Source organism: Myotis daubentonii, chromosome 3, assembly GCF_963259705.1.
Source record: "Myotis daubentonii chromosome 3, mMyoDau2.1, whole genome shotgun sequence".
NCBI classification, from domain to species: domain Eukaryota; kingdom Metazoa; phylum Chordata; class Mammalia; order Chiroptera; family Vespertilionidae; genus Myotis; species Myotis daubentonii.
Window position 1 is genome coordinate 107581120 of NC_081842.1, and position 27710 is coordinate 107608829.

A 27710-nucleotide genomic window follows, 5' to 3' on the forward strand; every position below is an offset into this window, starting at 1 on the left:
TATTTTTGACATTTCTTTTATTTATAGGCTATTGAAACATCATTGCTCCCACATCAAAAACAAGCTCTAGCTTGGATGATTTCCCGGGAAAACAGTAAAGACCTTCCACCATTCTGGGAACAGCGAAGTGACTTATACTATAACACAATAACAAATTTTTCTGAGAAGGATCGACCAGAAAATGTCCATGGAGGAATTTTAGCTGATGATATGGGTTTGGTAATTATTCTTTTTCTTGAGTTAGTAAAATTTTATTTTGTAATTGTGATTTTATAGAATTTAATTTTGAAGTAGGTAAGAGGAATATATTAATGCCAGTTTGGGACTAGATTTCACTTCCAGTGTAGAACACAGTTTTTTCCTATGATTTTCAGTTAAAATAATGGTAAGCTTTTTGTTTTTATACTCTTAAGATCCAATTAAAATAATTAGTGTAATGATATTAATATGTTTTTCTCAAAATTTTTTAAAAGGAAAGACAACAGTGTTATGTAAAATTATTTGTAGTATATCACAAATGTTGTGATATGCTAAGTACTTAGATGTATATTTATGATTCCTTACACCAGCAGTTTTTATACTTTTTGGTCTCAGTGACCCTTTACACTAGAAAATTCTTGAGTGGCCCAAAGAGCTTTTGTTTTTGTGGGTTATGTCTATTAATATATCTATAAATATTTATACTATTAATTTTAATTTATACTATTAAATTTTTTTAAATTATTAACTGAAAAATAACAGTTAACAAACTTACTTACTTGTTAACATGAATAGCATATTTTTTTAATGAAAAGTATTCAAAAACAAAAGCAATTTTGATAAGAAAACTCATATTTAATTTTGAAAATCATTTTAATGTCTGGGCTAATAGATGACATCTGAATCTGGTTTATCATTCAGTCCGTTGTGATATATGTTTTGGTTAAAATGTGTAAAGAAACTTAAACCTTACACAGATTTGTAGTTGGAAAGAGAGCAGTGTTTTAATAGCCTTTTTAGATAAATATAGTCTTCTTTGATATAATAAAAAAATCAAGCAAGTATTAGTTCCTTACATATTGTAGTTATAATGTGGAACTTAAAAGTCATATCAGTGAACTTTTTATACTCTATTAAAATCCATTGGGGTAGCTTACATACTGAATTCATATTTTACCCATGCATGATTTTATAACATCAGGCATTTTATAAAATTATTCACTGAGTTATACAGATCTGTCAAATGTCATTGCATTTCATTATATTATATCAACAATTTTAATTCATTGGTAATACTGCTGATCTTATTAGGCATTTACATTTTGGAAAGCTTCTATTCCCATAGTATCGGATACGAGTTTTCTAACATTCTGATTTTTGCTTGAAAGTTGAAATTTTATCATTAACAACAGATGCTATCAATTGTTTCCCTAGAAGATGATAGACTCACTTTGTTCATTTTTCAAGAAAATGTCTGCCACTTTGTCATGAATAACTAGCTGTTGGTTATTCTTTCATGTAAAATTAGTGATGCATAAAAAAGTGATGATGTGAGATGATGCATAGTGGTTAATCTCAGTGATTTTTCCCCTAGATAGCCCTCATATTTTGGTATCAAAAGAAGTATTTTATGTGTACTTCCCATCTTGTTATACAGGATATTTTAAAGATATGTACTTAGGAGGCAAGATTTAATAAAATTAATGTGTACTGCTTCATTAAGAACATTTTTAACATTCTTAAAGTGAAACTGGCATTTACTTTTTTTTATTATGAGTGGCAGTTAATACAATAACCACTATTAGAAAGTAGTGTCACCTGTTTTGTTTTATGCTAAGCACTAGGAATTTTGCCCACCATTGCTTTTTGAGGCATTCCTACACATGTTAACACAAATAAGGTCCTAGAAGTATTATGAAAATAGTTTTGATTGCACATAACTCCTGAAAGGGTCATGGTGTCCCCCAGGGCCTGTGTGGATCACACTTTGAAAATTGCTACCTTATACTGCCTTAAAATTCCCAGATTTGTTTCTCTGTTGCTAATTATAAATTCAGCTATGGCAAAAATAAAAAATTGCATGTTTTTATTTAAGAAAAACTTGCAAGGTGTATCATGTTCTTTATAGCTTTTAAGTGCTGGAATTATATTTAAATGAAATTTAATAAAATGATTACCTCATGTGTATACTGGAATGACTAATAATTTTAAATTAGCTTGAAATTATATAGCAAGCAAAAGTAGTTTCATGATAAAGTTATTAGTTTAGGGTTAAATGTAAACTCTTAGAACAGAAGTCATTTAATAAAACCACATTTATCAGAGTTGTTTATAGTATTTTATGAGTAAATAATTTAATAATTTCTAACAATGCACTGTGGGAAAGTATTTCTTAATGACACTTTTAATTAATATGTATATTATCTAATATAATAATCAGTACACTTCTGTGGCTTTGAATGGTGTTTGATATTTACTTAATTGATTTTAAATTGGTTTTGGAATGTTCTCTCGTCAACTGGATTTTAGAATCTGACCATTTGTCTTTTTGAAACATTTTAAGGGCAAAACTCTTACAGCCATTGCAGTAATTCTTACCAACTTCCATGATGGTAAACCTCTTCCTGTTGAAAGAATTAAAAAAAATCAACTGAAGAAGGTAAAGTATTAGTGAATGTTTGTGTTTTTTTCCTCTGAAGTCAGTGGTTTAGTTTTAAACCTTTTAATTTAGTCATTAAAAGATAATTGCCAAAAAATTGAAAATATGCATTGTTTTCAGAGACATCAGGCCTCTCTCATTTGTTGCTGATAAGAGTGAACATCAGGGCCACATTCTTGAGGGCATTTTGGTAATTTGTATCAAGAGCCTTGAAAATGTTTATAATTTTCCACTCAGTAATGTCTTTTTAAAGAAACTACCTAAAGAAGTTATCAGAAATGTATTTTTTCCAAAGATAAAAGTACAAGTTTATTTCCCCCCAGCATTATTTTAAACACAAAAAAGAAACACCTTGGAATTAGAGAACCAAGATGGCGGCATAGGTTAACGCCGGAGTTTGCTGCTTTGAACAACTACTTCAAAAGTGAAACTAAAACACGGAACGGACATCACCCAGAACCACAGGAACGCTGGCTGAGTGGAAGTCCTACAACTAGGAGGAAAGAGAAACGCACACGGACACTCAGAGGAGGCGCAGTGCTGAAGTCAAATTCTGAGGTGCGGAGTGCGCGGAGCGGGCTGGCGGCGGAGGGCGCGGTTGTTGTTTTCAATCGGGAGGGAGTCGCAGACTCTGAGCACCAGATCCGGGCGAGTCTTTAGGGACCCAGACTCAAACAGGAGAAGCGGGACTGTCTGGCTTCGGTCAGAGCGAGTGCAGCTTTCTCTCCGAGCTTTGCAGCGGGTGCTGGGACTCAGAGAGGCAGAGCCCCTGGGGACAGGACTGAGAGCCGCCATAACTGCTCTCTCCAGCCCACCCTGTTGATCCTGTGCGACCCGCCCCGCCCAAGCCCTGCACAGAGGCATTTGCCGGATAGCCTCAGGCAAAGGCTAGATTAGCACCTCCCTAGAGGACAGAAGTTCTCTCACTGCTGACACAGCTGATTCTCATAGCCACTTGGCCTGGAGGTCAAACCCTCCCTGGAATTAGCTACAACAATCAAGATTTAACTATAAGACTTCGAACAAAGACCACTAGGGGGTACACCAAGGAAGCATAACAAAATGCGGAGACAAAGAAACAGGACAAAATTGTCAATGGAAGATACAGAGTTCAGAACCACACTTTTAAGGTCTCTCAAGAACTGTTTAGAAGCTGCCGATAAACTTAATGAGATCTACACGAAAACTAATAAGACCCTCGATCTTATATTGGGGAACCAACGAGAAATTAAGCATACACGGACTGAAATAACGAATATTATACAGACGCCCGACAGCAGACCAGAGGAGCGCAAGAATCAAGTCAATGATTTGAAATGCGAGGAAGCAAAAAACATCCAACCGGAAAAGCAAAATGAAAAAAGAATCCAAAAATGCGAGGATAGTGTAAGGAGCCTCTGGGACAGCTTCAAGCGTACCAACATCAGAATTATAGGGGTGCCAGAAGATGAGAGAGACCAAGATATTGAAAACCTATTTGAAGAAATAATGACAGAAAACTTCCCACACCTGGTGAAAGAAATGGACTTACAGGTCCAAGAAGCTCGGAGAACCCCAAACAAAAGGAATCCAAAGAGGACCACACCAAGACACATCATAATTAAAATGCCAAGAGCAAAAGATAAAGAGAGAATCTTAAAAACAGCAAGAGAAAGAAACTCAGTTACCTACAAGGGAATACCCATACGACTGTCAGCTGATTTCTCAACAGAAACTTTGCAGGCCAGAAGGGAGTGGCAAGAAATATTCAAAGTGATGAATACCAAGAACCTACAACCAAGATTACTTTATCCAGCAAAGCTATCATTCAGAATTGAAGGTCAGATAAAGAGCTTCACAGATAAGGAAAAGCTAAAGGAGTTCATCACCACCAAACCAGGATTATATGAAATGCTGAAAGGTATCCTTTAAGAAGAGGAAGAGGAAGAGGAAGAAAAAGGTAAAGATACACATTATGAACAACAAATATGCATCTATCAACAAGTGAATCTAAGAATCAAGTGAATTAATAATCTGATGAACAGAATGAACTGTTGATTATAATAGAATCAGGGACATAGAAAGGGAATGGACTGACTATTCTTGGGGGGGAAAGGGGTGTGGGAGATGTGGGAAGAGACTGGACAAAAATCGTGCACCTATGGATGAGGACAGTGGGTGGGGAGGGTGGGGCGGGAACTGGGAGGAGGGGAGTTATGGGGGGAAAAAAAAGAGGAACAAATGTAATAATCTGAACAATAAAGATTTAATTTAAAAAAAAAGAAAAAAGAAACACCTTGGAGAAACCAAGATGGCAGCATAGGTAAACACCGGAAATTGCTGCCTCGCACAACCACTTCAAAAATACAATGAAAAGACAAAACGGACATCATCTAGAACCACAGGAAGGCTACCTGAGTGGAAATTCTATAACTGGAAGGAAAGAGAAAAGCACACTGAGAATCAGAGGAGGTGCAGAAGTAAAGGGCAGAGGTACAGAGGCCCATGTGGAAAGGGCTGGCAACTGAGGACACAGTTGTCTTTTTCAATCGGGAGGGAGTCTCAAGCTCCTGAATGCTCTGAACTCCATTTCTGGGCAAGTCTCTGGGGACCCAGACTCATACGGGGAGAAACTGGACTGTCTGGCAGTGGGAGGAACTCGAGGGCGGCTTTCTCTCAGAGTTGCTTGCAGCCATACCCGGACACTGAGACGCAGGAGCTCTTAGGGTAGGACTGAGGACCAGCCATAGCTGCATGCTCTGCCCTGTTGATCCCAGAGACCCCGCCCCATCCAAGCGGTGCACAGCGGCTTTTGCATATGAAAGGCCTGGCCCTTTGCAATCTGAAAATTGCAGTCTGAAACCTAACAAACTGCAGCTGGGTCAGAGAGACCCAGAACTTCAAAAAGAAGGCCCAAGGCCCCACAGCAGCTTCCGTTGCTTCACAGCTGGGCCTCATCTGGGCACCTCCAAACCCCACACAAAGAAGAGGAATATGCAGATCTCTCTGTAGCTCCTGCTGGGTAGCCTCAGGCAGAGGCTAAATTAGCACCTCCTTGGAGACCCAAGAGCCAGTGTACCCAGTGGTCAGAGTGGGACCATCCAGATTACAACTCCTCAGATCCTTAAGGGACACACTCAGGGGGCAGACTCAGTGAGCACCAAAGCCCCACTGAAGCAAGTCTTGTCCCATAAGGGTGTCTCCAGCACAGAAGTTCTCCCACCGTAGACACAGCTGATTCTCATAGCCAATTGGCCTGGAGGTCAATTCCTCCCAGTGATACCTACAACAATCAAGGCCTAACTACACAGTAAGACTGTTCACACAGCCCTCAAAGGGGTGCACCAAGAGTGTCCACCTCAGGTAATTGGGGAGGCTGAGACACTGGGCCCTATAGGACACCTAGCACAGAAAGCCACTCTATCAACACAGGGAAGCAGCCAAAATGTGGAGACGAAGAAAGAGGTCACAAATGACAGAAATGGAGGAAAGCAAACTCCTGGGTATAGAGTTCAAAACCACGGTTATAAGGTTTTTCAAGAATTTTCTAGAAACCGTCGATAAATTTCGTGAGACCCTCAAGAAATCTAGTGAGACCCTCGAGGTTATGAAAAAGGACCAACTAGAAATTAAGTATATACTGACTGAAATAAAGAATATTATACAGAGTTCCAAAAGCAGACTAGAGGATCGCAAGTATCAAGTCAAAGATTTGAAATCCGAAGAAGCAAAAAACACCCAACCAGAAAAGCAAAAAGCAAAAAGAATCCAAAACTATGAGGATAGTGTAAGGAGCCTCTGGGACAACTTCAAGCATACCAACATCCGAATTATGGGGGTGCCAGAAGAAGAGAGAGAGCAAGATATTGAAAACCTATTTGAAGAAATAATGACAGAAAACTTCCCCTACCTGGTGAAAGAAATAGACTTACAAGTCCAGGAAGCGCACAGAACCCCAAACAAAAGGAATCCAAAGAGATCCACACCAAGACACATCATAATCAAAATGCCAAGAGCAAAAGACAAAGAGAGAATCCTAAAAGCAGCAAGAGAAAGACAGTCAGTTACCTACAACGAGTACCCGTAGACTGTCAGCTGATTTCTCAACAGAAACTATTCAAGCCAGAAGGGAGTGGCAAGAAATATTCAAAGTGATGAATGCCAAGAAACTACAACCAAGATTACTTTACCCAGCAAAGCTATCATTCAGAATTGAAGGTCAGATAAAGAGCTTTACAGATAAGAAAAAGCTAAAAGAGTTCACCACCAAACCAGTATTATATGAAATGCTGAAAGGTATCCTTTAAGAAGAGGAAGAAGAAAAAAAAAGTAAAGATACAACAAATACACATCTATCAACAAGTGAATCTAAAAATTAAGTGAATAAATAATCTGATGAACAGAATAAACTGGTGAATATAATAGAATCAGGGGCATAGAAAGGGAGTGGACTGACTATTCTCGGGGGGAAAGGGGTGTGGGGGGTGCGGGAAGAGACTGGACAAAAATTATACATCTGTGGATGAGGACAGTGGGAGGGAGGTAAGGGTAGGTGGGGGGTGGGAACCGGGTGGGGGGGAGGTATGGGGGAAAAAAGGAGGAACCACTGTCATAATCTGAAAAATAAAGTTTTAATTTAAAATAAAGAAACAAAAAAGAAACACCGCTTAGTAAGCTAATAGTTTAATTATAATCTACACTAATAAAAGACAAACATGCAAATTGACCATACCTTCGCTACACCTTAAGCCACGCCCAGCAACCAATCAGAGCAACTATATGCAAATTACCCCAACCAAGATGGCCGCTGGCATCCACGGAGCTGGAGCAAGCAGGAGGTTTGGTTGCCCCAATAATGAAGGAAGCCAAGCTTCCCGCTTGCCGCAGCCTGGCTCTGAGCTCCACTCAAAGCAGCAAGGTTTCAATTATAGAAGAAAGGAAATAAACCTCAGATACCTGCTTTCAGGCAGCCATGGCCACGGAGCTGGGGTGAGCAGGAGGCTTCCCTCCCACCCGTCCTGGCTGGCCCTGAGCTTCTCTCAAGGCTACAAAGTTTCTATTATAGAAGGTAAATGAATCCCAGAAGAAAAAAGAAAAAAAGGAGAGGCTGGGAGCTTCCGTTGCTGTGGGCCTTGGCCAGCCTGAAAACGGCCCCCAGCCCCTCGCCTAGCCTGGCCAAACCTCCATGGGGTGAGGGTTCCCACTGTGGGGGGCTTGACCAGCCTGCAAATAGCCATCAGCCCCTCATCCAGGCTGGCCAGACACCCGAGTGGGGCCCCCCACCCTGAAGGGGCTGTGACCAGCTGCAAACAGCCACCAACCCCTCACCCAGGCTGGCGAGGCACCCCAGCGGGACCCCTACCCTGATCCAGGACACCCTTCTGGGCAAACCAGTCTGCCCCCACCCAGGCACCAGGCCTGTATCTTATATAATAAAAGGGTAATATGCAAACTGACCCTAACAGCAGAACGACTGGGAATGACTGGTCACTATGACACACACTGACCACCAAGGGCAGACGCTCAATGCAGGAGCTGACCTCTGGTGGTCAGTGTGCTCCCACAGGGGGAGCTTCGCTCAGCCACAAGCCAGGCTGATGGCTGCCAGTACAGCAGCGGTGGCGGGAGCCTCTCCCGCCTCAGCAGCGCTAAGGATGTCCAACTGCAGCTTCGGCCTGCTCCCCACTGGCAAGTGGACATCCTCCAAGGGCTGCCAGGCGGCCAAAGGGATGTCTGAGTGCCAGCTTGGGTCCGATCCCCCAAGGAGCGGGCCGAAGCCAGCAGGTAGACATCCTCCAAGAGAGCCCAGACTGCAAGAGGGCATAGGCCAGGGGTGGGCAAACTTTTTGACTCGAGGGCCACAATGGGTTCTTAAACTGGACCGGAGGGCCGGAACAAAAGCATGGATGGAGTGTTTGTATGAACTAATATAAATTCAAAGTAAACATCATTACATAAAAGGGTATGGTCTTTTTTGTTTGTTTGTTTTATTCATTTCAAACGGGCCGGATCCGGCCCGCGGGCCGTAGTTTGCCCACGGCTGGCATAGGCCGTGCTGAGGGACCCTCCAAGAGCACAAATTTTTGTCCACCGGGCCTCTAGTATAGATATAAAATTTAATAGTTATACAAAATTACAAAATTCTATTTTTGAAGAATATTGTCATGATTTTTTTTTTTAGTTAATAAAGGCAAGTGAAGCCCTAACCAGTTTGGCTCAGTGCTTAGCGCGCAGGCCTGCGGACTGAAGAGTCCCAGGTTCTATTCCAGTCAAGGGCGTGTACCTTAGTTGTGGGCACATCCCTGCTACGGGGTGTGCAGGAGGCAGCTGATTGATGTTTCTCTCTCATCGATGTTTCTAACTCTATCCCTCTCCCTTCCTCTATGTAAAAATTCAATAAAGTATATTTAAAAAAAATAAAATTCGAGTGGCATCCTCGCTGGTGTTTCTCAGTGGTTAAAATGTCAGCCCACACACTGAAGGTCTGGTCCAGAAATTGAACCTGGATTGCAGGTTGGATCCCGAGCCTTGGTTTGTGTGCGGGCAGGAGGCAACCAATCAATGTGTCTCTCTCACATTGATGTCTCTCTCTCTCTTTCTCTCTCTCTCTCTCTCTCTCTCTCTCTCTCTCTCTCTCTCTCCCCCCCTTCCTCTCCCTCTCTCCCTCTCTCATTCCTCTTCCCTGCCCTTTCTCCCTTCCACTTTCTCTAAAAATCAATGGAGAAAAATATCTTTGGGTGAGGATTAACAAAAAAACAGGGCCAAGGCCACATCTGTATATAGTGTTTGACTCCTCATTTTGTAATTACATGTTATCTATATCTAAGTGTAGCTATACACTATATGTGCCAAAATGTTAATAGTGACAATTATGATCTAATGATGAGAATATTGGTGAATTTTTATATTTAACTTCTTTGTGTGTGTGTGTGTATCAGATGTATGCCTAATATAGTTATATTCAATTTCTAATAAAGTGAATTCATTTTATGGAAAAATAAATATTATTAAAATGAAACAGTATTATTTGTTCTGAGCTGAAAATTCAAAGAACTTAAAGTAGGAAATAACTATGCAAAAGATCGGTGCAAAAATATTTTTTAAGACTTCTAAATTTTAAGATTTCAAAGAGGCTGCAGTCCAGTTTCCTGCCATTGATTAATAAATTTATTAATGTCTGCACTTAGTTGCATTTCCTTCTTAGTACTTTCATTGCAAGTTTAAATTTGTATTAACATCTGAGATCTAATTCCCTACTGGAATAGTTTAATGGTTTATATACTGTTCTTTTTACATTTGGTCATTAAAAGAAAAGAAAAGCACCTAGGACTTCTTATAGCATCAGTGTCAGTTATCAATTTAAAACTTATCTATTATCAGTAAGGCTCTCCCTCCCCGTCCCCCCCCCCCCCAGATTAGCCATGCGTTTAAGGTGTTTTATATTTGGAAGGTTTTTGGATAGTTTGCTACATTAATTGAAATTGAGGCTGAAAATGTGATTTCCAGCTTAGAATTTATTGCAACAAAAAATCCAGTATTTTAAGTAGATTTAGATATCCCAAGCTTTACAGAGTAAAATATAATTGATTTAAATTTCAATAGATGATTGATATGTTGGACTTTGTAGAAAATTTGTCTTTGAACTCTATGGAGAAAAAGCTTGCCTAAACAAAATTAATATAAAATGAATAATGTAAAGAATATCTTTTATTTGTGGATACAATTTTAGATTTTTTTGCATACTGTTTAATAAAAATGGTTGTACTAACTATTGAAGAAGATCGAAAAGCATTTTTTATATTAGTTCCTTGGAGTTATTAATGCTTTAAAATGATCTAAAATAACTCTTCTAGCTACATATCTCTAAAAATGTTATATTTTGGATTTTCCCACCCATACCATTAGAAGAGGATATATCTTCTTTCAGTCACATTTTTAGTAAATCCTAACTGTCATGGGATTTTGTAAAATGTTTAAAATTCTTTTTTTTAAAAACTAAAATTAAATTTCATTTATTAACCCTAATTTTCAGCAAAAATTATTGTACTCCTGTCTACCAATCCTGCCCTCCATTCTGAGGTTTTGATTTATAATATGACAACTTCACCTACTTTTTTTAACCTACAAGAATTAATTCAATTAAATCCCATTTTATTTGGGTTTATTCCTACTTACAGAATCAAGTTAAGAATTAGAAGTAAGATGAGAGGAATCCTTCCTTGCTAGACTCAGTTAAAAATATTTTCATGAAGAAGTATAAAGTTTTACTTTTATAGAAGTTTTTGTATTCATGTGTACATTGATGCATTTTGAAACAAAAGGGTATACTGAAGGAAAAAGGAAATTCAGGTTGACAGGAAAATCCCTGATAGAGTAAAACAGGAGAGAAAAAGCATGGCAATGGCAGCCTCATTAAAGATCTATTACTTGCTGTAGGGACCCTTGTTTTGAAAGCTTATCATCTGAGAATTTCTTTTAATTCTAAAGTAACTCCCATTTCATGAATGTTTCTCATAGTAACTAACATGCCATTTATAACTGAGGTTTGCTTTTTGTATTCTTTTTGCAAGGTAAAGACCAACTAGTTTTCTTTTTTGAGATACCTGTGAAGAAAATTTTAATCAGTTAATGTATTTTTTCTTTTTACTTAATGCACCTTTCTCCTTTTCTCCAAAATGTAGTAACAATTTAAATAGTCTTTATTATGTAAAATAAAGAAATATAAAATAGGATGCATTTTAAGCTTATTTAAAACTGACAACAGTACTATGTAAGAAATATGCCTTTTCATCTAGGAATGTAATATTAACCATGGATCTATGAAATTGGGAAGAAACAATACCAGTGAAAAGACAGATGAACTAACCAAAGGTAAACTTTAATTTTGATATGATCTCATATTTTATTGAGATTTTTAAATTCTTATTTTTAAATCTTTATTGTTGAAAGTATTACATATGTCCCCTTTTTCCCCCCATTGACATCTTCTAGCCTGCCCCGCCCCCATCCCAGGCCTTCACCACCCTATTGTAAGATTTTTCTAATTTAATTATGTAATTCTAGTGCTGGGGCTCGGTACTGTACAAAAACTTTCAATCTCTTTTTCTGAGTGACGGTTGTCAGGAAAAATTCCATCAAGGAGGTGATGATAGAATTGGGTGGTAGTACACAAGGCAGAGAAGCTGAAGAAGAACATTTTTGGTCGAGAAACATATCCTGTGAAAGGTAGTTAAACAGCAAAATAAAAACACAATAATAGAGCATATTTTGTTCTGGGACTTCAGATTAGTTTATAGTATTTATAGTGTAACTAGGGGGTCTAGTGCACAAATTCCTGCACCTTAAAAAGAACTGTGGGCCGTGAGGCTGCAGTGGGTGCAGGCGTGGGTCTCAGCTCATCCTCCATGCCTCCACTCACACCCTCCTGCTGCAGCCCCCAGTCCCCTGCCTGCCCACAGCTCTGCTCCCACTCCCACGCACTGATGGCACTGGCTCCACTCACATCTGCTGACGGCGCAGAGCGATTGGGGCCGGTGCCAGCAACAGGTGCAAGTGGGGCTGGCGCCCTCAATGGGGTGTGCGTTGGCTGCTGCCCTGATCGCCCCTCAGGAGCAGGGGAAGGTGGAGAAGCCCTCAGGGACAATTGGGTCAGCAGCTGCTGCTTGCACCCACTGATGGCACCAAGCAATTGGGTCCAGGGCTGGGCACTGGCAGTGGGTGCGAGCAATGGCTCCGAGCAATGGCTCTGGTGCTGGCTGTGGGTGTGAGCGGGATTGGCGCTAGCAGTGGGTGGAGCAGTGTCTCTGGCACCAGCAGTGGGTGCAAGAGGCAGCTGCTGGCCCCGATCGCCCCTCAGGAGTAGGGGGAGGTGGAGAAGCCATGAGGGGTGATCAGGACCGGCAGCTGCCGCTCACACCTGCTGGTGGCGCCAAGTGATCGGGACTGGTGCCAGGCACCGGCAGCAGGTGCGAGTTCCTGGTGGGACAGCGGCATGTGGGACAAAGAATTTTTGGTAATCACCAGAGGCTTGCCCTGATGACAGCGACCAGTGCTCCGCCTTGGTCTGATGCCCCTGCTCCACCATCCCACCATGTTCTGTGCTCTGCTGCCTGCTTCTGACGCCCACCATGTTCTGTGTGCACCCCATGGTGGTCAGCGCACATCATAGCGACTGGTTGTTCGGTTCTGCCATTTGGTCTATTTGCATATTAGGGTTTTATATATGTAGATGTGCATGGACAGCAGCACCTATGGAAAGAGAGGTTAGAAACAAATTCTGAAGTCAGGAGAAGTAATGAGATCTCTGGACTTAGCGATTATATGGTTGTACTTGGTAATCACTTCACAAATTAATTTCTGAAGATTATTAGAGCAGAATAGGCTGAAAATATTTTTAAAATAGTAGGTGAAGAATTGGAAGTACAACTGTGTGCTATTTGCAGTTTGTTATATTTGAGATAGGAGAGGGAAATAGATAGTTGGAAAGGGATGCAGAATTGAGGGTGTTTTGTTTTTTTTCAAACATTTTTAAAAAAATATTTTTATTGATTTCAGACAGGAAGGGAGAGGGAGAGAAAAATAGAAACATCAATGATGAGAGAGAGTCATTGATTGACTGCCTCCTGCATGCCTCCTACCGGGCATGTGCCCTTGACCAGAATTGAACCCAGGACTCTTCAGTCCGCAGGCCACCACTCTATCCACTGAGCCAAAATGGTTAGGGCAAGGGCTTTTTTGGTTGCCTATTTTTTAGTTTAAGAAAGAAACCCGTGGATAGGAAGATTTTGAATACAATGGATAGACTATTTTATATGCCTGTGGGAAGAAATGAGATCAAGAGAACAGGTAGATGAGTTAGCATTAGAAGGAAAGAAAATATAGTTCAGGGAAAATATAGATAATTTAGGGAGTAAAAAGAAAAAATTAGTAGTTTATAGAAGACTAGAGGCTTGATGCATGAAAGTTGTGCAAGGGGCTCAGCCCTTTCAGCCCCAGCTTTGTCGGGAAGGTGGTCCAGATGGTCACCTTGTTCTGCTGTTCGGTCTAATTAGCATATTACCTCTTTATTATAAAGGACTAGAGGTCCGGTACACAAAAATTTGTGCACTGGGGGTAGGGGGGCCCATCAGCTCGGTCTGCTCCCTCTCACAGTCCAGGAGCCTTCAGGGGATGTCCTATTGACGGCTTAGCCACAGTCTGGTCTCCCTCTGTGGGAGGCGACTGGCCAATCATGGGGAGGCACCTCCCCTATCACCTCCTCAGGCCTCCCTCTATGGGAGTTGACCAGGCCGATCAGGGGAAGGTGACGCCCCATCACGCCGCTGCCGCCGCCACTGCCATCTGACGTGGCTGCCTGAGCCTTGGCCCGGCCCTCCCAGCAGCAGCTGCCATCCGTGGCTTGTCTGAGCCTCAGCCCGGCCCTCGCAGCAGCAGCCACTGTGGCTTTGTCTGGAAGGATGTCTGGTTTAATTAGCATATTACCCTTTTATTAGCATAGATAGTTATCTACTTACTGTTCATTTTTTTCCAGCAGCTTTCAGCTGCCTTGGTACATCAGGAAATTCAGCCAATGTGGGGATTGGCTGGATGACTACAGGGGAAAGACTGGGTACAGAACAAATTGAAGGTACTTTTTAATGAGAAAACACTAGAATAGGAAACGAGGAGCTGGCTGATTGAAAGGGCAGGAATGGAGATATTAAGAAGTTGTAATTCAATTAAAAAGTATTTTTAAAAAGTTGTATTATTGAGTTGGAAAACCAGGGTTTTAAGAAGGATTATTGCTAGCCTAAGAATTTACTAATATTTTATATATTTGTCCTTTTCTTTAAAATGGAAGGATCTAGGTGTAGCGGAGAACCCAGTATTTCAGATGTCAAGGGAAAGAGTAAATATACCAAGTCAGAATTGTCTAGTTCCTGCTCCAAAAGGTAAACTCTCATTGAGGTTTGATAATATATAATTTGTTTATTTAAATTTCTTTCTCCATTTTTTTTTACATATAGGAGAAAGGGCCATTATATCTGAGTTACATAGTTTTTTAAATACATTTTTTATTTGAAATTGGTAAAAAAGCACTGTGACTTAGGCAGGTAGAAAAGTAATAATCTATAAAATAAGTAAATTGATAATTTTTTTTAACTTTTCTAAAGGTGACTGGCAGCAATGGCTAAGTTAGTCATTCTGTTAATTTACATCTATAGGTTTGTTTAGCACATCAGTAAATTATTAATTTTTAATCCCTTGTCTTTCTACTATTTTTTTTTTTCTATTTCACGTAGGAACTAAGATCTAGCTTCTGGATTTTTTGTTTTTGTTGAAACTTTAGAAGAGCTTTATGAATTTGAGGAGATGAAACTGACATTTTATTAGATAACTTGACAAAAGCACTTTTTGCTCATCTCAGTTCTTTCTTTACCGTTAGTGGAAATAAAACACAATAAAGTCATTTATGGAGAGTATTATATTAATGTAGACTAGAGGAGATATTTGAATAAAACACACAATGCCCCTCTGATCTCAACTTGAATCTGTTAATGTTATAAATTTCACTTACCCTCTGAAGTAGATCTAAATATTTGGCTTTTGTTGTATTTTCCACCATCAATATCAGTTGGGTAACCTCAAATCTGAGTTTCTGTTAGCTATTTCAACAATAAAGACCTCAAACTGGGGATCTGTTAATTGTCTTCTATCACTAAAACCTGTCTGCACTGAGCACAGAACCAGGACTCATCAGTTTCCTCTCAAATATCAAATCTTAGAACTCTGAACTGATCAGGAAACTAGTTAACAGCTCTATTAGGTGGACCAGATCACGTTAAAGGACATAGAAATAATAATAATGAGGACATGGGAAAAACTAAAAACAACCAACACATATATTAATTACATCCAGTACACCTGTACTTACTGTGTAACCAACTATTTTAGGGGCTTTGTTTGTTCTATTATTTTATCCAATGAAGTGGATTGTATCTTTATTTCTGTTTTCCAAATGGGGAAACTGAGGCATAGAGGACCATTAGATAGCTTACCTAAAGTTACATAACAAATAAGTGGCAGAATGGGGATTTGAATCTGTGCAGTCTGACTGTAGAACCTGTTGCACTTAGGCATTTAACCACTATAATATACTTTTCTACACAAAATTTACAAAAATTTTTCATTGTGGAAGATTTATATTATTGCCTCTTAGCTGCTTATTTCATTATATTGGAAGTGTTTTATTTGATAAGATTCATTTCATTTCCTTTTTGTTCTAGTTTTATGTGTTTTAATTGAATTGAACTCAGTATTAAAATGATTACTATTTTAGAATGGTTTACTTTTTCAAATTTATTTTAATAATAGTGATAACTGCATTTTGCATAGTAAATGCATCTGGTTATGAAAACAGAATACTTTGACTTTGGATGGTGGGCCCACAATGCAACATACAGATCATGTATCATGGAAATGTACACTTGAAACCTATATGACCCTATTAACCAGCTTTACGCCAATAAATTTAATTTTTAAAAAAGAAAACAAAATGCTTGTAGCAAATTTGACTTTCATTTGTCAAATAAAGGTTCATTTTAATATTTTTCAAAATATAAGTGGGGAAGGACAAGAAGCATTTATATTACATTTATTAAACATGTTTTTATTTATAATCGTTTTGGGTCGATAAAAAAATTGCATATATTTAATTTTAGAAGAAAAACTGCTGTCCAGTATACTGAAAGCAGCGATTCAGAGGAAATTGAAACTAGTGAATTGCCACAGAAAGGGAAAGGTAATATGAAATGGATTTGATTTGATGCTCTCTCCTATATTCTAATTTCTTTGTGTGAGCATTTTTGTATTTGGTTGTTCATAGGCAAACTGAGAACTGCACAATCAGAAAGTAAAAGCAGAATTAAAGGTATGTATATACATATCACTATCTGTAATCTACACTTAAAAATTATTAAGAAAAAACCATTGATTTGCATCTCTCAAGCTTAGAATTCTTTAGTAATAGGTCTTAAACTTGACTGCAGTTTACATATGAACTATTCTTGGAGCTTACCAGGGATATTAATTGAATGCGGCAAAATGAAAGAATAATTTCAAAATAAAATGTAAGAGAAATTATTTAAACCAACTTTAAACAAGACAAAATGATTTTTTACTACTTATAAAATTACTTCGATAAAACCTTACTCATATCTGTCTAAATTGTAATTTCAAAAGTATGGTGGGAGTATGTTCTTGGAAATATTATAGTTCATATTATCATACAAATATATGAATAAACAATGATTATTTTTACTTTATCTTTAAAACATATTCTTTATTTTTTTTCCTGCTAAATCAGATCATATTGTTTCCTAATTAGTTGAGAAATTGCATTTGGAAAATAACTCATCACCATTGACTGACCATAAATTTGGCATCCTTTTTATTAGCAGTCAGATACCTGTTTCCTTGAAAAAATTCTCCTTCCACCTGGGAGCTGAATCACCTTGCATATGGCTGTTTCTACTTTTACATCTCCTCCTCGGGAAGATGAGCTTAGTGTCAGAAGAGGCAATTTTGGTTACCAGACATTATTTTATTCTTTTTTAATAATATAAGCTCTTAAGGCAGTGTAGAAATGGTATTCTTTTTAAAAATATATATATTTTAGCCGAAACCGGTTTGGCTCAGTGGATAGAGCATCGGCCTGCGGACTGAGAGGTCCCAGGTTCGATTCTGGTCAAGGGCATGTACCTGGGTTGCGGGCACATCCCCAGTAGGAGATGTGCAGGAGGCAGCTGATCGATGTTTCTAACTCTCTATCTCTCTCCCTTCCTCTCTGTAAAAAAAGATCAATAAAATATATATTAAAAAAATATATATATATATATTATTGATTTTTTTACGGAGAGGAAGGGAGAGGGATAGAGAGACATCCATGAGAGAGAAACATCGATCAGCTGCCTCCTGCACACCCCTCACTGGGGATATGCCCGCAACCAAGGTACATGCCCTTGACTAGAATCAAACCTGGGACGTTTCAGTCCACAGACCGACACTCTATCCACTGAGCCAAACCGGTCAGGGCTGGAAACGGTATTCTATTTTCTATTCTCAGAAAGTACCTGTGCCTAAGCACAGGAGAAAATGTTTTCAAATATCTTAATGATTCTGTGGTTTTTAACTTCAGCAGAATTTTCTAAGGTTAAAGAAGATACAGAGTTTACATGTGCACTTACTTCATCTACTCCTGCAACAAAAAAGAAAATGTTGAAAAGTGTCAGTAAACCTGCTGGGTTTTGAGCTTTTGTTTTGTTTGCTTTTTTTTTCAGTGAAAAATATTTTAAATGACAAAAGTTATAAAACCATGCTATAAGAAGTTTAGAGGGTAGAGAAAGGAAAAAATACATAATCCCATTTAAAAAAAAGAAAAAGATATGTTTTGATGTGTTTTCTGTCCAGTACCTTTTTGTATTTTATTTAGGTCAGAAATTGATGGGAGGAGGTCCCTTACTCATCTGAGTACCAATGATATTTCTTCTAGTGAAGGCACAGATCAATTTATGGCTGCTTTAAAAACTTAATTTAATTTAAATTATAATAAAGGTTTACTACTTGGTATAAGTAGAATCTGCTTTTCACTTAAGAATGTTAGTGATCTTTATTATTTATTGTAATTTTGTATTTTGTAATTGATAGGAAATCAACCCTGCTTACAAGTCTCAATATTGGAGATGGAAAGAGATTGAACTAGGATTAAGGAGATTTGGGACAATTTATATCTCTGTGTCTTAGTTTCCTCTATTTTACATGTTGCAGATATAATAGACAAAAGTGTATTTTCATGAAACTTATGCCTAATTATGGAGAAAACATAAAATTAATAAATATCATTATTATAGACAATAAGTGCTGTGAAAAAATAAAGGAAGATAATGAAATAAAGATTGACCGTAGGAGTCTGTGTAAGGTGATATTTGAGCTAACACAGAATGATGAAAAAGAACTAACTTTTGGCCTAAGAATCAAACTATTAGGAATAGAAAATGTAGGCATTTCAGTTAGATTATTTTTAACCCCAATTTTAGGAATTTTAAGTAATGTTGAATTTAGTTGAGATATGATTTAGATAGAATTGAGATAGAATTAAGTTCACACAAAAAGTTCCTTTTTGTTGCAGACACATAGCAGTAATACAGGAGAGAAACTTAAAAAAAAATCATAGCTGAGATAAAACCCAAATACAGATATTTCTGGAAGAGAAACAGAATAAAAACAAAAATCAGTGAGTGGAGATAGAAGCCATATATTCCAGTAAATAGTGATTTAAAAAAAACAAGACACACAAAGACATAGAAAAAGATTAAATTCAACATTTAAAATTTCCATGCATCAATAGGTACCATAAACATTGAATAATGTTAAGGCTGAAGAAGATATTTGTGATAAGTGTAACTTAGAAAGCATTAATATTTAGAATATGTAAAGAACCCTCTATCATCATTTAGAAAAAGACAATATAGTAGGGGAATAACCACTAAGAATATAAATGTATAATTCTTGGAAAGAAAACCCAAAAAACTAATAAATATAGGAAAATATATGCAGATTCAATCATTGGGGAAATGCAAATTAAGAGAACAGTGAGATACTGTCTCACTCATCATATTTACAAACATTTAAAAATCTTAATGCCAAGTATAGGCAAAGTTGTGAGCAACAGGAAGTCTCATGCACTGTAGATGGGAATGTAAATGACCATGGAGAGCAGACCAAATGTAGTGAAGCTAAAGATAGACCACCTAGAACTCTATAGATGTGTACAAGAAGACATGAAAAACCAGTTTCATTGATGCATTTAGTGAAATATTGGGAATAATGTAAATACTGCCCAATAAGGGAATCTATACTAATAAAAGGGTGATAAACTAATTAGACGGGACGTCTTCCGGATGTCTATCCAGATAAAGCCACAGCGGCTGTGATGGCCGAGGGCCAACGGCACAGGAGAGGGAGAAAAGAGGCCCACCCTGCAGTTCCGGGCGCCAGCGCTTGCGGCTGAGGCTGCGGCCTGGGAGAGGGAGAAAAGCTGCCAGCCCCAAGGTCCCAGGTGCTTGTGGTTGTGGCCCGGGTGAAGCCACCCACCCACGGTCCTGGGCACCTGCGGCCGGCCTGGGTGAAGCCACCCGCTCACAGTCCCATGTGGCTGCAGCCGGTCTGGGCGAAACCAGCCCGGGTCCTGGGTGCCTTCAGCCAGCCAAAGGGAGGGAAGCCCGGGTCCCAGGTGCCTGCGGCTGGCCGGCAGAGGGAATCCTGAGTCCAGGGTGTGGGGCCGAGGCAGAGGTGGTTAACAGTGATCAGGCCAGCAGGGGGAACAGTTAGGGGCGATCAGGCCGGCAGGGGAGCAGTTATGGATGATCAGGCAGGCAAGCAGAGGTGGTGAGGGGTGATCAGGCAAGCAGGCAGGTGAGTGGTTAAGAGCCAGTGGTCCCGGATTGCGAGAGGCATGTCCGATGGGTCGCAGATTGGAGAGGGTGCAGCCAGGCTGAAGGGACCCCCGCCCCCCCCCCGCACAAATTTCATGCACTGGGCCTCTAGTCTATAATAATAAAAGCATAAGATGCAAATTAGACCGGACGTCCTTCATCCTTCTGGACAAAGCTGGGGCTGTGAGGGAAGCCTGGGTCTGGGGTGCCTGCCAGCGGCCAGAGGGAAGCCCCGGTCCCGGTTGCCAGAAGGAAGCTGGTGCCGGCAGCTGAAGGAAGGAAGGCCTACTCTTGCATGCATTTTGTGCATTGAGCCTCTAATGGAAAATAAAATTGGAGGGCGTCTTTTCTTAGGCTGCCTGAGTGTCCTCACAACATGGCAGCTGGCTTCCCCCAGAGGGAGTCATCAGGGTAAGAGAGAGAGAGAGCATCTGAGGGAGAGAAGCTGCATTTTTTATAAATTAGTCTCACTTCTGACATATCCTTTTGGTCCACAGACCAACCTCAGTAGAGTGTGGGGTGGGACTACACAAGGTTGTAACTGTCAGGAAGTGGATTATCATTGGGGGCCATCTTGGTGTCTGGCTACCACATTAACCATAGTCCAAATTCAGAGAATTGCATAAAACAAATGTTCATCCTAATGAATAATTTAATGAGTATCAGTGGGTATTTGAAACTTCCTCCTTATATCCCCTTCTACTCATAATCCTCTACCTCTCCCATGAATAGTCACTCTCTAGGTATTTAGCTGTTTAAAGTGGCAAAGTAAAAATCTAGTTACTGTTACTTCTTCAAAGCTGGAAACAGAAGTCCATCTGCTTCATTTTAGTTCTTCCTAATGTCTTTTTTCATAGAGGCACATTATTGTCATTTCTTTATTGACTATATATTTGTGGGGGGAAAAACACTTAATGTTAGTGCCACTGATTTATTCTTTCAGGAGCATCTGCATTGGAGGGTTCAAAGAAAACTGATGTAGAGAGACCAAGAACAACACTGATCATCTGTCCACTTTCTGTGTTAAGCAACTGGATTGTAAGTCTTCACAGCCTTTTAAAAATGTGAAATAATTTATATTTGTCTTATAAGATAAAAAGTACATAGCCTGTTAGTGTGTCATACATTGGGAGAAATATGCTTGGTCAGCCCTTTATAGTTCAAGTAATTGTTGGGTGAATTGGAGATATTGCTGAATTGAAGCAATTTTCCTCTGAAGATTTAGAATAGAAAAGAAACATCATCAGTTTCTATAATAAGATTTGTACTTCTGCTTCTCACATTTCTGTCCCCCAAAGTAGGAAATGTGTATAATTTAACACCATCATATTTATGAACTATTGGAATCTCTTTTTAGAATTCCACTAACAGCTTGTAACATTTAGTGAGCTTCTGTGTGCTTCGTTTTCCCCTAAGTTCTTATAGATTTTCTCATTTAATCTCACAACTATTCTTATTTTCCAGGTGACCAAATAGAATCATAGAGAAATTAAGTAATTTACCTAAAGTCATCCAGCTAATAAATGATGGAACTAAGATACGGTCACCAACATTCTGACTCTTAGAGCCTATGCTTTTAAGGCTACCTGCCAGAAAATGTGTTTGTATGTGTTTTCTTCCAGATTGCTTTGCTGTTCTAAAACATTGCATTGGAATGGAACCTCTTTATGTGTTATGTGTAAGGAGCAGCTTGGTTATGTTTCCAATTTGAGCTTCATTCTGCATGTTATAATGCAACTAGAGTCCCGGTGCACAGAATTTCATGCGGGGGGGGGGGGGGGAGGGTCCCTCAGCCCGCCCAACCTGTGCCCTCTCGCAGTCTGGGAGCCCTCCGGGGATGTCTGACGCAGGCCTAAGCTGCCAGTCAGACATCCCCCTTGCAGTCTGGGGCCCCTCACTCCTTACCACCCTCCTGCAGTGGAGGCGGGAGAGGCCCCCGCCACCGCCACTGCATTTGCCAGCTATGAGTCTGGCTTCTGGCTGAGTGGCACTCCCCCTGTGGGAGCGCACTGACCACCAGGGGGGCAGCTCCTGCATTGAGCATCTGCCCCCTGGTGGTCAATGTGTATCATAGCGGCCAGTTCGGCTGTTCAATTGATTTGCATATTAGGGTTTTATTATATAGGACTAGAGGCCCGATGCACGAAATTCGTGCAAGGGCCTTGGTCCCAGCCCCTGCCGGCCCGCCCACCTGTGGCCGGGGGCCTCTGCTGCCTCTGCCTCGGCCCCTACCTGCTGTGGCTTTGTCTGGAAGGAAGGATGTCTGGTCTAATTAGCATATTATGCTTTTATTATTATAGATAATGAGTCTATTGGAAGCACTGTAAACATAAAAACTACTGGATGTGAACTTCCATTCTTGTCACTTCTAAGATTATCTGCCTCTCTCCTAGTCTTTCTAATCTGAGAGTAAAAGAGGTCCTACTCTTTGTGAGACCAATACCTTAGTTTACACATTGGATTCCGTCTCTTCCAGCCGTTGCATTTTATTTGTTATTTTCTCCCTTGCCTGGTTATTCAGCCAGCCCTCATTGACTCTTTCATGAAACATAGATCTTTTTCATTTTTAAATACTTTCTCTGGATTGTCTCACACTTAAGTTGCTACTCTGCTATACTTCACTGTCATAACTCATGGGATTTTCACTTTGTGCTTTTTCTTACTAACTTAATTGTAATCTGGTTTCTATGCATTGGAAAAAATTAATAGTTATTGTCTAATTATAAAATTCCATGGCTTTTAAAATTTCTTCTTGACTTTATGTAGCTTTGCTTTCTTTGACTTATCTTTCTTTAAAAAAAATATTTTTACTGATTTTAAAGAGGAAGGGAGAGAGGAAGAAAGAGAGAGAAACATCAATGTGAGAAACATTGATCATTTGCCTCCCACACACACCCCAACTGAGGATTCACAAACCCTGACTGGGGATTGAACCTACAACTTGGGCATGTGCCCTGACTGGGAATCGAACCAGTGACTTTTTGTTTTTTAAAATATATTTTATTGATTTTTTACAGAGAGGAAGGGAGAAGGATAGAGAGCTAGAAACATTGATGAGAGAGAAACATCGATCAGCTGCCTCCTGCACACCCCCCACTGGGGATGTGCCCGCAACCAAGGTACATGCCATTGACCGGAATCAAATCCGGGACCCCTGAGTCCGCAGGCCAACGCTCTATCCACCGAGCCAAACCGGTTAGGGCAAACCAGCGACCTTTTGATGCATGGGTCAACACTCAACCAACTGATCCACACCAGTTAGGGCAACTTATATTTTTATTATAAGTTTGTGTGTTGTTGTTTTTTTTTTTAAATTAGACCTTCTTCTGTTTAGTGTGGCATTTTTCCTCTTAGCACCACAATGAATTTTGCTTCTCTGTTGCTCTTTTTTAATTCCAACAAAATTATGCTTTTTCTTTTGATATGTTGTCCATCATGGGAAGGACAGTACTTGGGTATTTGAATGGCATTTTCAGAGGGAGGTTTCCAAATATTAATGGAGATATAAATAACTGAACTGATTTTCTTTATATATTTTTATTGATTTTAGAGAGGAAGGGAGAAGGAGAGAGAGGTAAAGACATCAGTGGTGAGAGAGAATCATTGATCAGCTGCCTTCTGCACACCCCACCCTGGGGATCGAGCCCGCAACTTGGGCCTGTGCCCTGATCAGGAATCAAACCGTGACCATCTGGTTCATAGGTCGACACTCAATAACTGAGCCACACCGACCGGGCCAGAACTGATTTCTTAAGAGATTGGGGTATGGATATGTATTTTTAAAATGAGTACTCAGGGTACTGAACCATAACACAGTGTTGTGGAATTGTGCACCTGAAACCTGTATAATTTTGTTAACCAATGTAACCCCAATATGTTCAAAAATGGGGGGAAAAGGAGGAGGAAGGTTGAATTCACTCTAAAAAAATAAAAATTAAATAAAATTGGGTACTTGGTGTTTTAGTATAATTTTATATTTTGAAAACAAAAGTTTTGGTAATATAAGAAAGAAACATTGGCAAAATCTTGCCTACGAATGTGGAAAAACTGATACTTCTAAAAATATTATGGTATGCTTGGGCATATAGGGATTCCTGGTCAAGAATTAGAATTTTATAATCTTTCAACAAACTATTCCCTTCCTGGCCCCTAAATAAATGACCTGGCACCCTAATGAGCAGCTAAAACTACCTTATTTCCATTTCTTTATCTTCAAACATGGGCAAGAATCTAGTTAAAAGAATTAAGATACCAATATCACTTTTACCACTTACTTTTTCTGGATATTGATATCAGTAATTCATCCTCCCACTGTAAAAGGAAATAACATCTATTTCATTCGCACATACATACACACTTCTAGCACAGTGGCAAGAAATTCAATGTTAGCATTCTCTTTCTCCAGAAAAGTTAGTTTTTTTTTCTATTTCAAGTTTAAACCTTCCACAAATATGCTGTGCTCAATTTCAAGGCAATTCCACTTATTCATTTTTCTCACACTGGATTCATTTTCCTTTCCTTTTCCACCAGATTTTTTTATAACGTTTTCTGTGTTTTCACCTTTACTCTTTCATGTTTTATCCTCTCTTCTCTTTTTGCTGACAGTGTTTCAGGTTTCATTCTCCTTTCAAGCCCACAGTAGTTTGGTATTTGCTCCCACCCTCTCTAGAAACTCTCTGTGAAGGCCTTCAGTGACCTTATTCTTGCCCTGATTAGCCAGTTCTCTTTTTCTTTTCCTCTGACCTAACCTTGTTTCCATTGTTTTTGAAAGCCCTTGAAAGAGAGGGACTGGACATAAGGTAAAAATTTTTAAATTGTTTTGTATTTCTTCTTGAAACTTTGATATTCTTTGGCCTCTCCCAAAATTTTGTTTTCTACCCCATCTTTCTAACCACTGTTTTTCTCTGCTTCTATTTTTCTCTTATGGCTCCTATGTAGTCTGCCCTGCCCTCCCCCCTTTAAAACATGATATATATTTTTAATATGAAAAGGTTTAATGAGGTCTTTATTTACTCATCAAGATTCAACAATTTCAGAATTTGCTTTGTTATTATTATTTTGCCGGAATATTTTGAATCATATCTCAGAAATCATGTCATATTTCTCAATAGAAGCATAAGCCTGCTCTTTATTTTTTAAAATAAGATAAAGGATTTATTTATGTTACATAAAGCAAGTCCAGAGACCTGAAAATCAGAGCTTGTATGCTATTCTTATGCTATTTCATTATCAGCGTCACCTCATGGTCCTAAGATGGTTAAAGCAACCCCACCATTGCATTACATATCAGGAAGGAAGAAAGGAAAAGGGCAGAAGGGAGCTCCTTCCAGCTAAGAGCTTTCCAAGAATTCCAAAGAATTATATCTTACATCCAATTGGCCACTTGTATCATCAAGGCAGACTGGGAAACGTGGCTTTGTATGCTAGATAATGTTGCCACAGCCCTCACTATAGAGATTCTATTTATAAGGATGACAGGGAAAAATATGACTCAGATCTCCACTACAACAGATAAGTTCCCTGTTCTCAGGAAGTTATTATTTCATCAGGAAAAATTAGATAACCAATAAGAAAACAAATTAAAAAGGTAATTTCAAATGTGATAAGCTCTGTCAAGAAAACAGAATATAATGTTAAAATATAGAAGGTGGTAGGAGAGTGGTGGGAAGCCAATGTGGATTGTGAAGACAGAAGATATTCTTGAGTAGAACAAGTTCTAAAAACCCTTCTGATTTTGACATTCTATAATTTGAGGTAACTGAGCAATCTCCCCCACCACCATCAAAGAGAATAGTGATAATAAGTATTTCTATAAGTAAAATAGGCCCTCTTCTTCCAAACTCTTAATTCCTCTTTTTTTTAATATATTTTTTATTGTTGATAGTATTACAGATATCTCCCATATTACCCCTTTATATCCCTCCTTCCAGCCCCTCTCCCCAGTCTTCACTATTCTATTGCCCGTGTCTATATACGTATATGGATATATGTATATAAGTTCTTTGATTTATCTCTTCTCGTCCCCACATTGAGGTATGTCAGTCTGTTCCATGCCTCTCCATGCTTTGGGTCTTATTTTGCTGGTCAATTCATTTTTTTTTCATTAGGTTCCACAAATAAGTGAGATCATGTGATATTTTTCTTTCTCATTTTGGCTTATTGACTTCGCATAATATTTTCCAGGTCCATCCATGCTCTCCCAAAGGGTAAGAGATCCCTCTTTTCTATAGCTGCATAGTATTCCATATGTAAATTTCCCGCAGCTTTTTAATCCATTCATCTACTGATGGGCACTTGGGTTGTTTCCAAATCTTAGCTATTATCAACAGTAATAAAAGAGAAAAATGGTAAGTGGCGTACGAGCTACCCTTTTCATTGGCTAATCAGGGCTATATGCAAATTAACTGCCAACTAAGATTGGCAGTTAACTGCCAACTAAGATTGGCAGTTAACTGCCAACAAGATGGTGGTTAATTTGCATATGTAGGCACAATGCAGGGAGGCGAAAGGGAAAGCAGGAAGAAGCCCCCTGCCACTGACAGTGATCGGAAACCCAGGGGGGAGCTAAGAGCTGGGGGGCAGGGCAAAGGCGGCCCTGGGGCCGCCTTTGCCCTGCCCCCCAGCCATGATCGGAGAATCAGGTGCCTTTTCCGCCCTGGCCAGTGATAGCAGGAAGTAGGGGTGGAGCCAGCGATGGGAGCTGGGCACGGTCGAAGCTGGCAGTCCCAGGAGCTAGGGGTCCTTTGCCTGGGCCTAAAGCGAAGCCCACGATCGTGGGGCCGCTGCAGCTGCGGGTCCCCGCTGCCCGGGCTGAACGCCTAGGCCAGAGGCATCAGGCCTGGGCAAGGGGCCGATCCTGCGATTGGAGGGTGATGGGGGTCAATGCCTGAGGGCTCCCAGTATGTGAGAGGGGGCAGGCTGGGCTGAGGGACACTCCCCCCCCACACACACACACCCAGTGCACGAATTTCGTGCACCGGGCCCCTAGTATATAATAAAAACCTAGGTGGCATCATGCGCGACATCATCACGAGATGGCCGCCACAAGATGCCTGGCAGGGGAGGCCAGTTGTGGGCAATCAGGCTGGGAGGGGAGGGCAGTTGGAGTGACCAGGCCAGCAGGAGAGGGAAGTTGTGGGCAATCGGGTGGCAGGGGAGGGCAGTTGGGGGCCAGCAGGGGAGCAGTTAGGCATTAATCAGGCCAGCAGGGGAGCAGTTAGGGGGCGATCAGGCTGGCAGGCAAAAGCTGTTTAGGGGCAATCAGGCAGGCAGGCAGGTGAGCAGTTAAGAGCCAGCAGTCCTGGATTGTGAGAGGGATGTCCCAGATTGGAGAGGGTGCAGGCCGGGCTGAGGGAAACCCGAATTTCGTGCACCGGGCCTCTAGTTGTAAATAATGCTTCTATGAACATAGGGGTTCATATATTTTTTGATTGGTGTTTTGGGATTTTTAGGATATATTCCCAGAAGTGGGATCACTGGGTCAAACTGAAGTTCTATTATTAATTTTTTGAGAAACCACCATACTGTATTCCATAGTGGTTCCACCAATCTGCATTCCCACCAGCAGTGAACTACTTTTCCCTTTTCTCCACATCCTCACTAGCACTGGTTGTTTGCCGAGT

General features: G+C 40.0%; 1 protein-coding gene across 7 annotated transcripts in view; it reads left to right on the top strand.

Moving 5' to 3' along the window:
• Positions 1-27710, top strand: part of HLTF (helicase like transcription factor) — a 158217-nt gene that overhangs the window by 72645 nt on the left and 57862 nt on the right. For 3 of the 7 annotated variants that reach the window (XM_059688194.1, XM_059688190.1, XM_059688192.1), the window contains exons 7-14: positions 28-219; positions 2543-2638; positions 11413-11488; positions 14457-14547; positions 16318-16397; positions 16482-16526; positions 17793-17885; positions 21035-21126. In XM_059688194.1, coding sequence (XP_059544177.1) covers positions 28-219; positions 2543-2638; positions 11413-11488; positions 14457-14547; positions 16318-16397; positions 16482-16526; positions 17793-17885; positions 21035-21126 — 765 coding nt within the window. Of the gene's footprint in view, positions 1-27; positions 220-2542; positions 2639-11412; positions 11489-14456; positions 14548-16317; positions 16398-16481; positions 16527-17792; positions 17886-21031; positions 21127-27710 lie in introns of all 7 variants that reach the window. The other 4 variants (XM_059688191.1, XM_059688196.1, XM_059688195.1 and 1 more) reach the window with 2 other exon arrangements.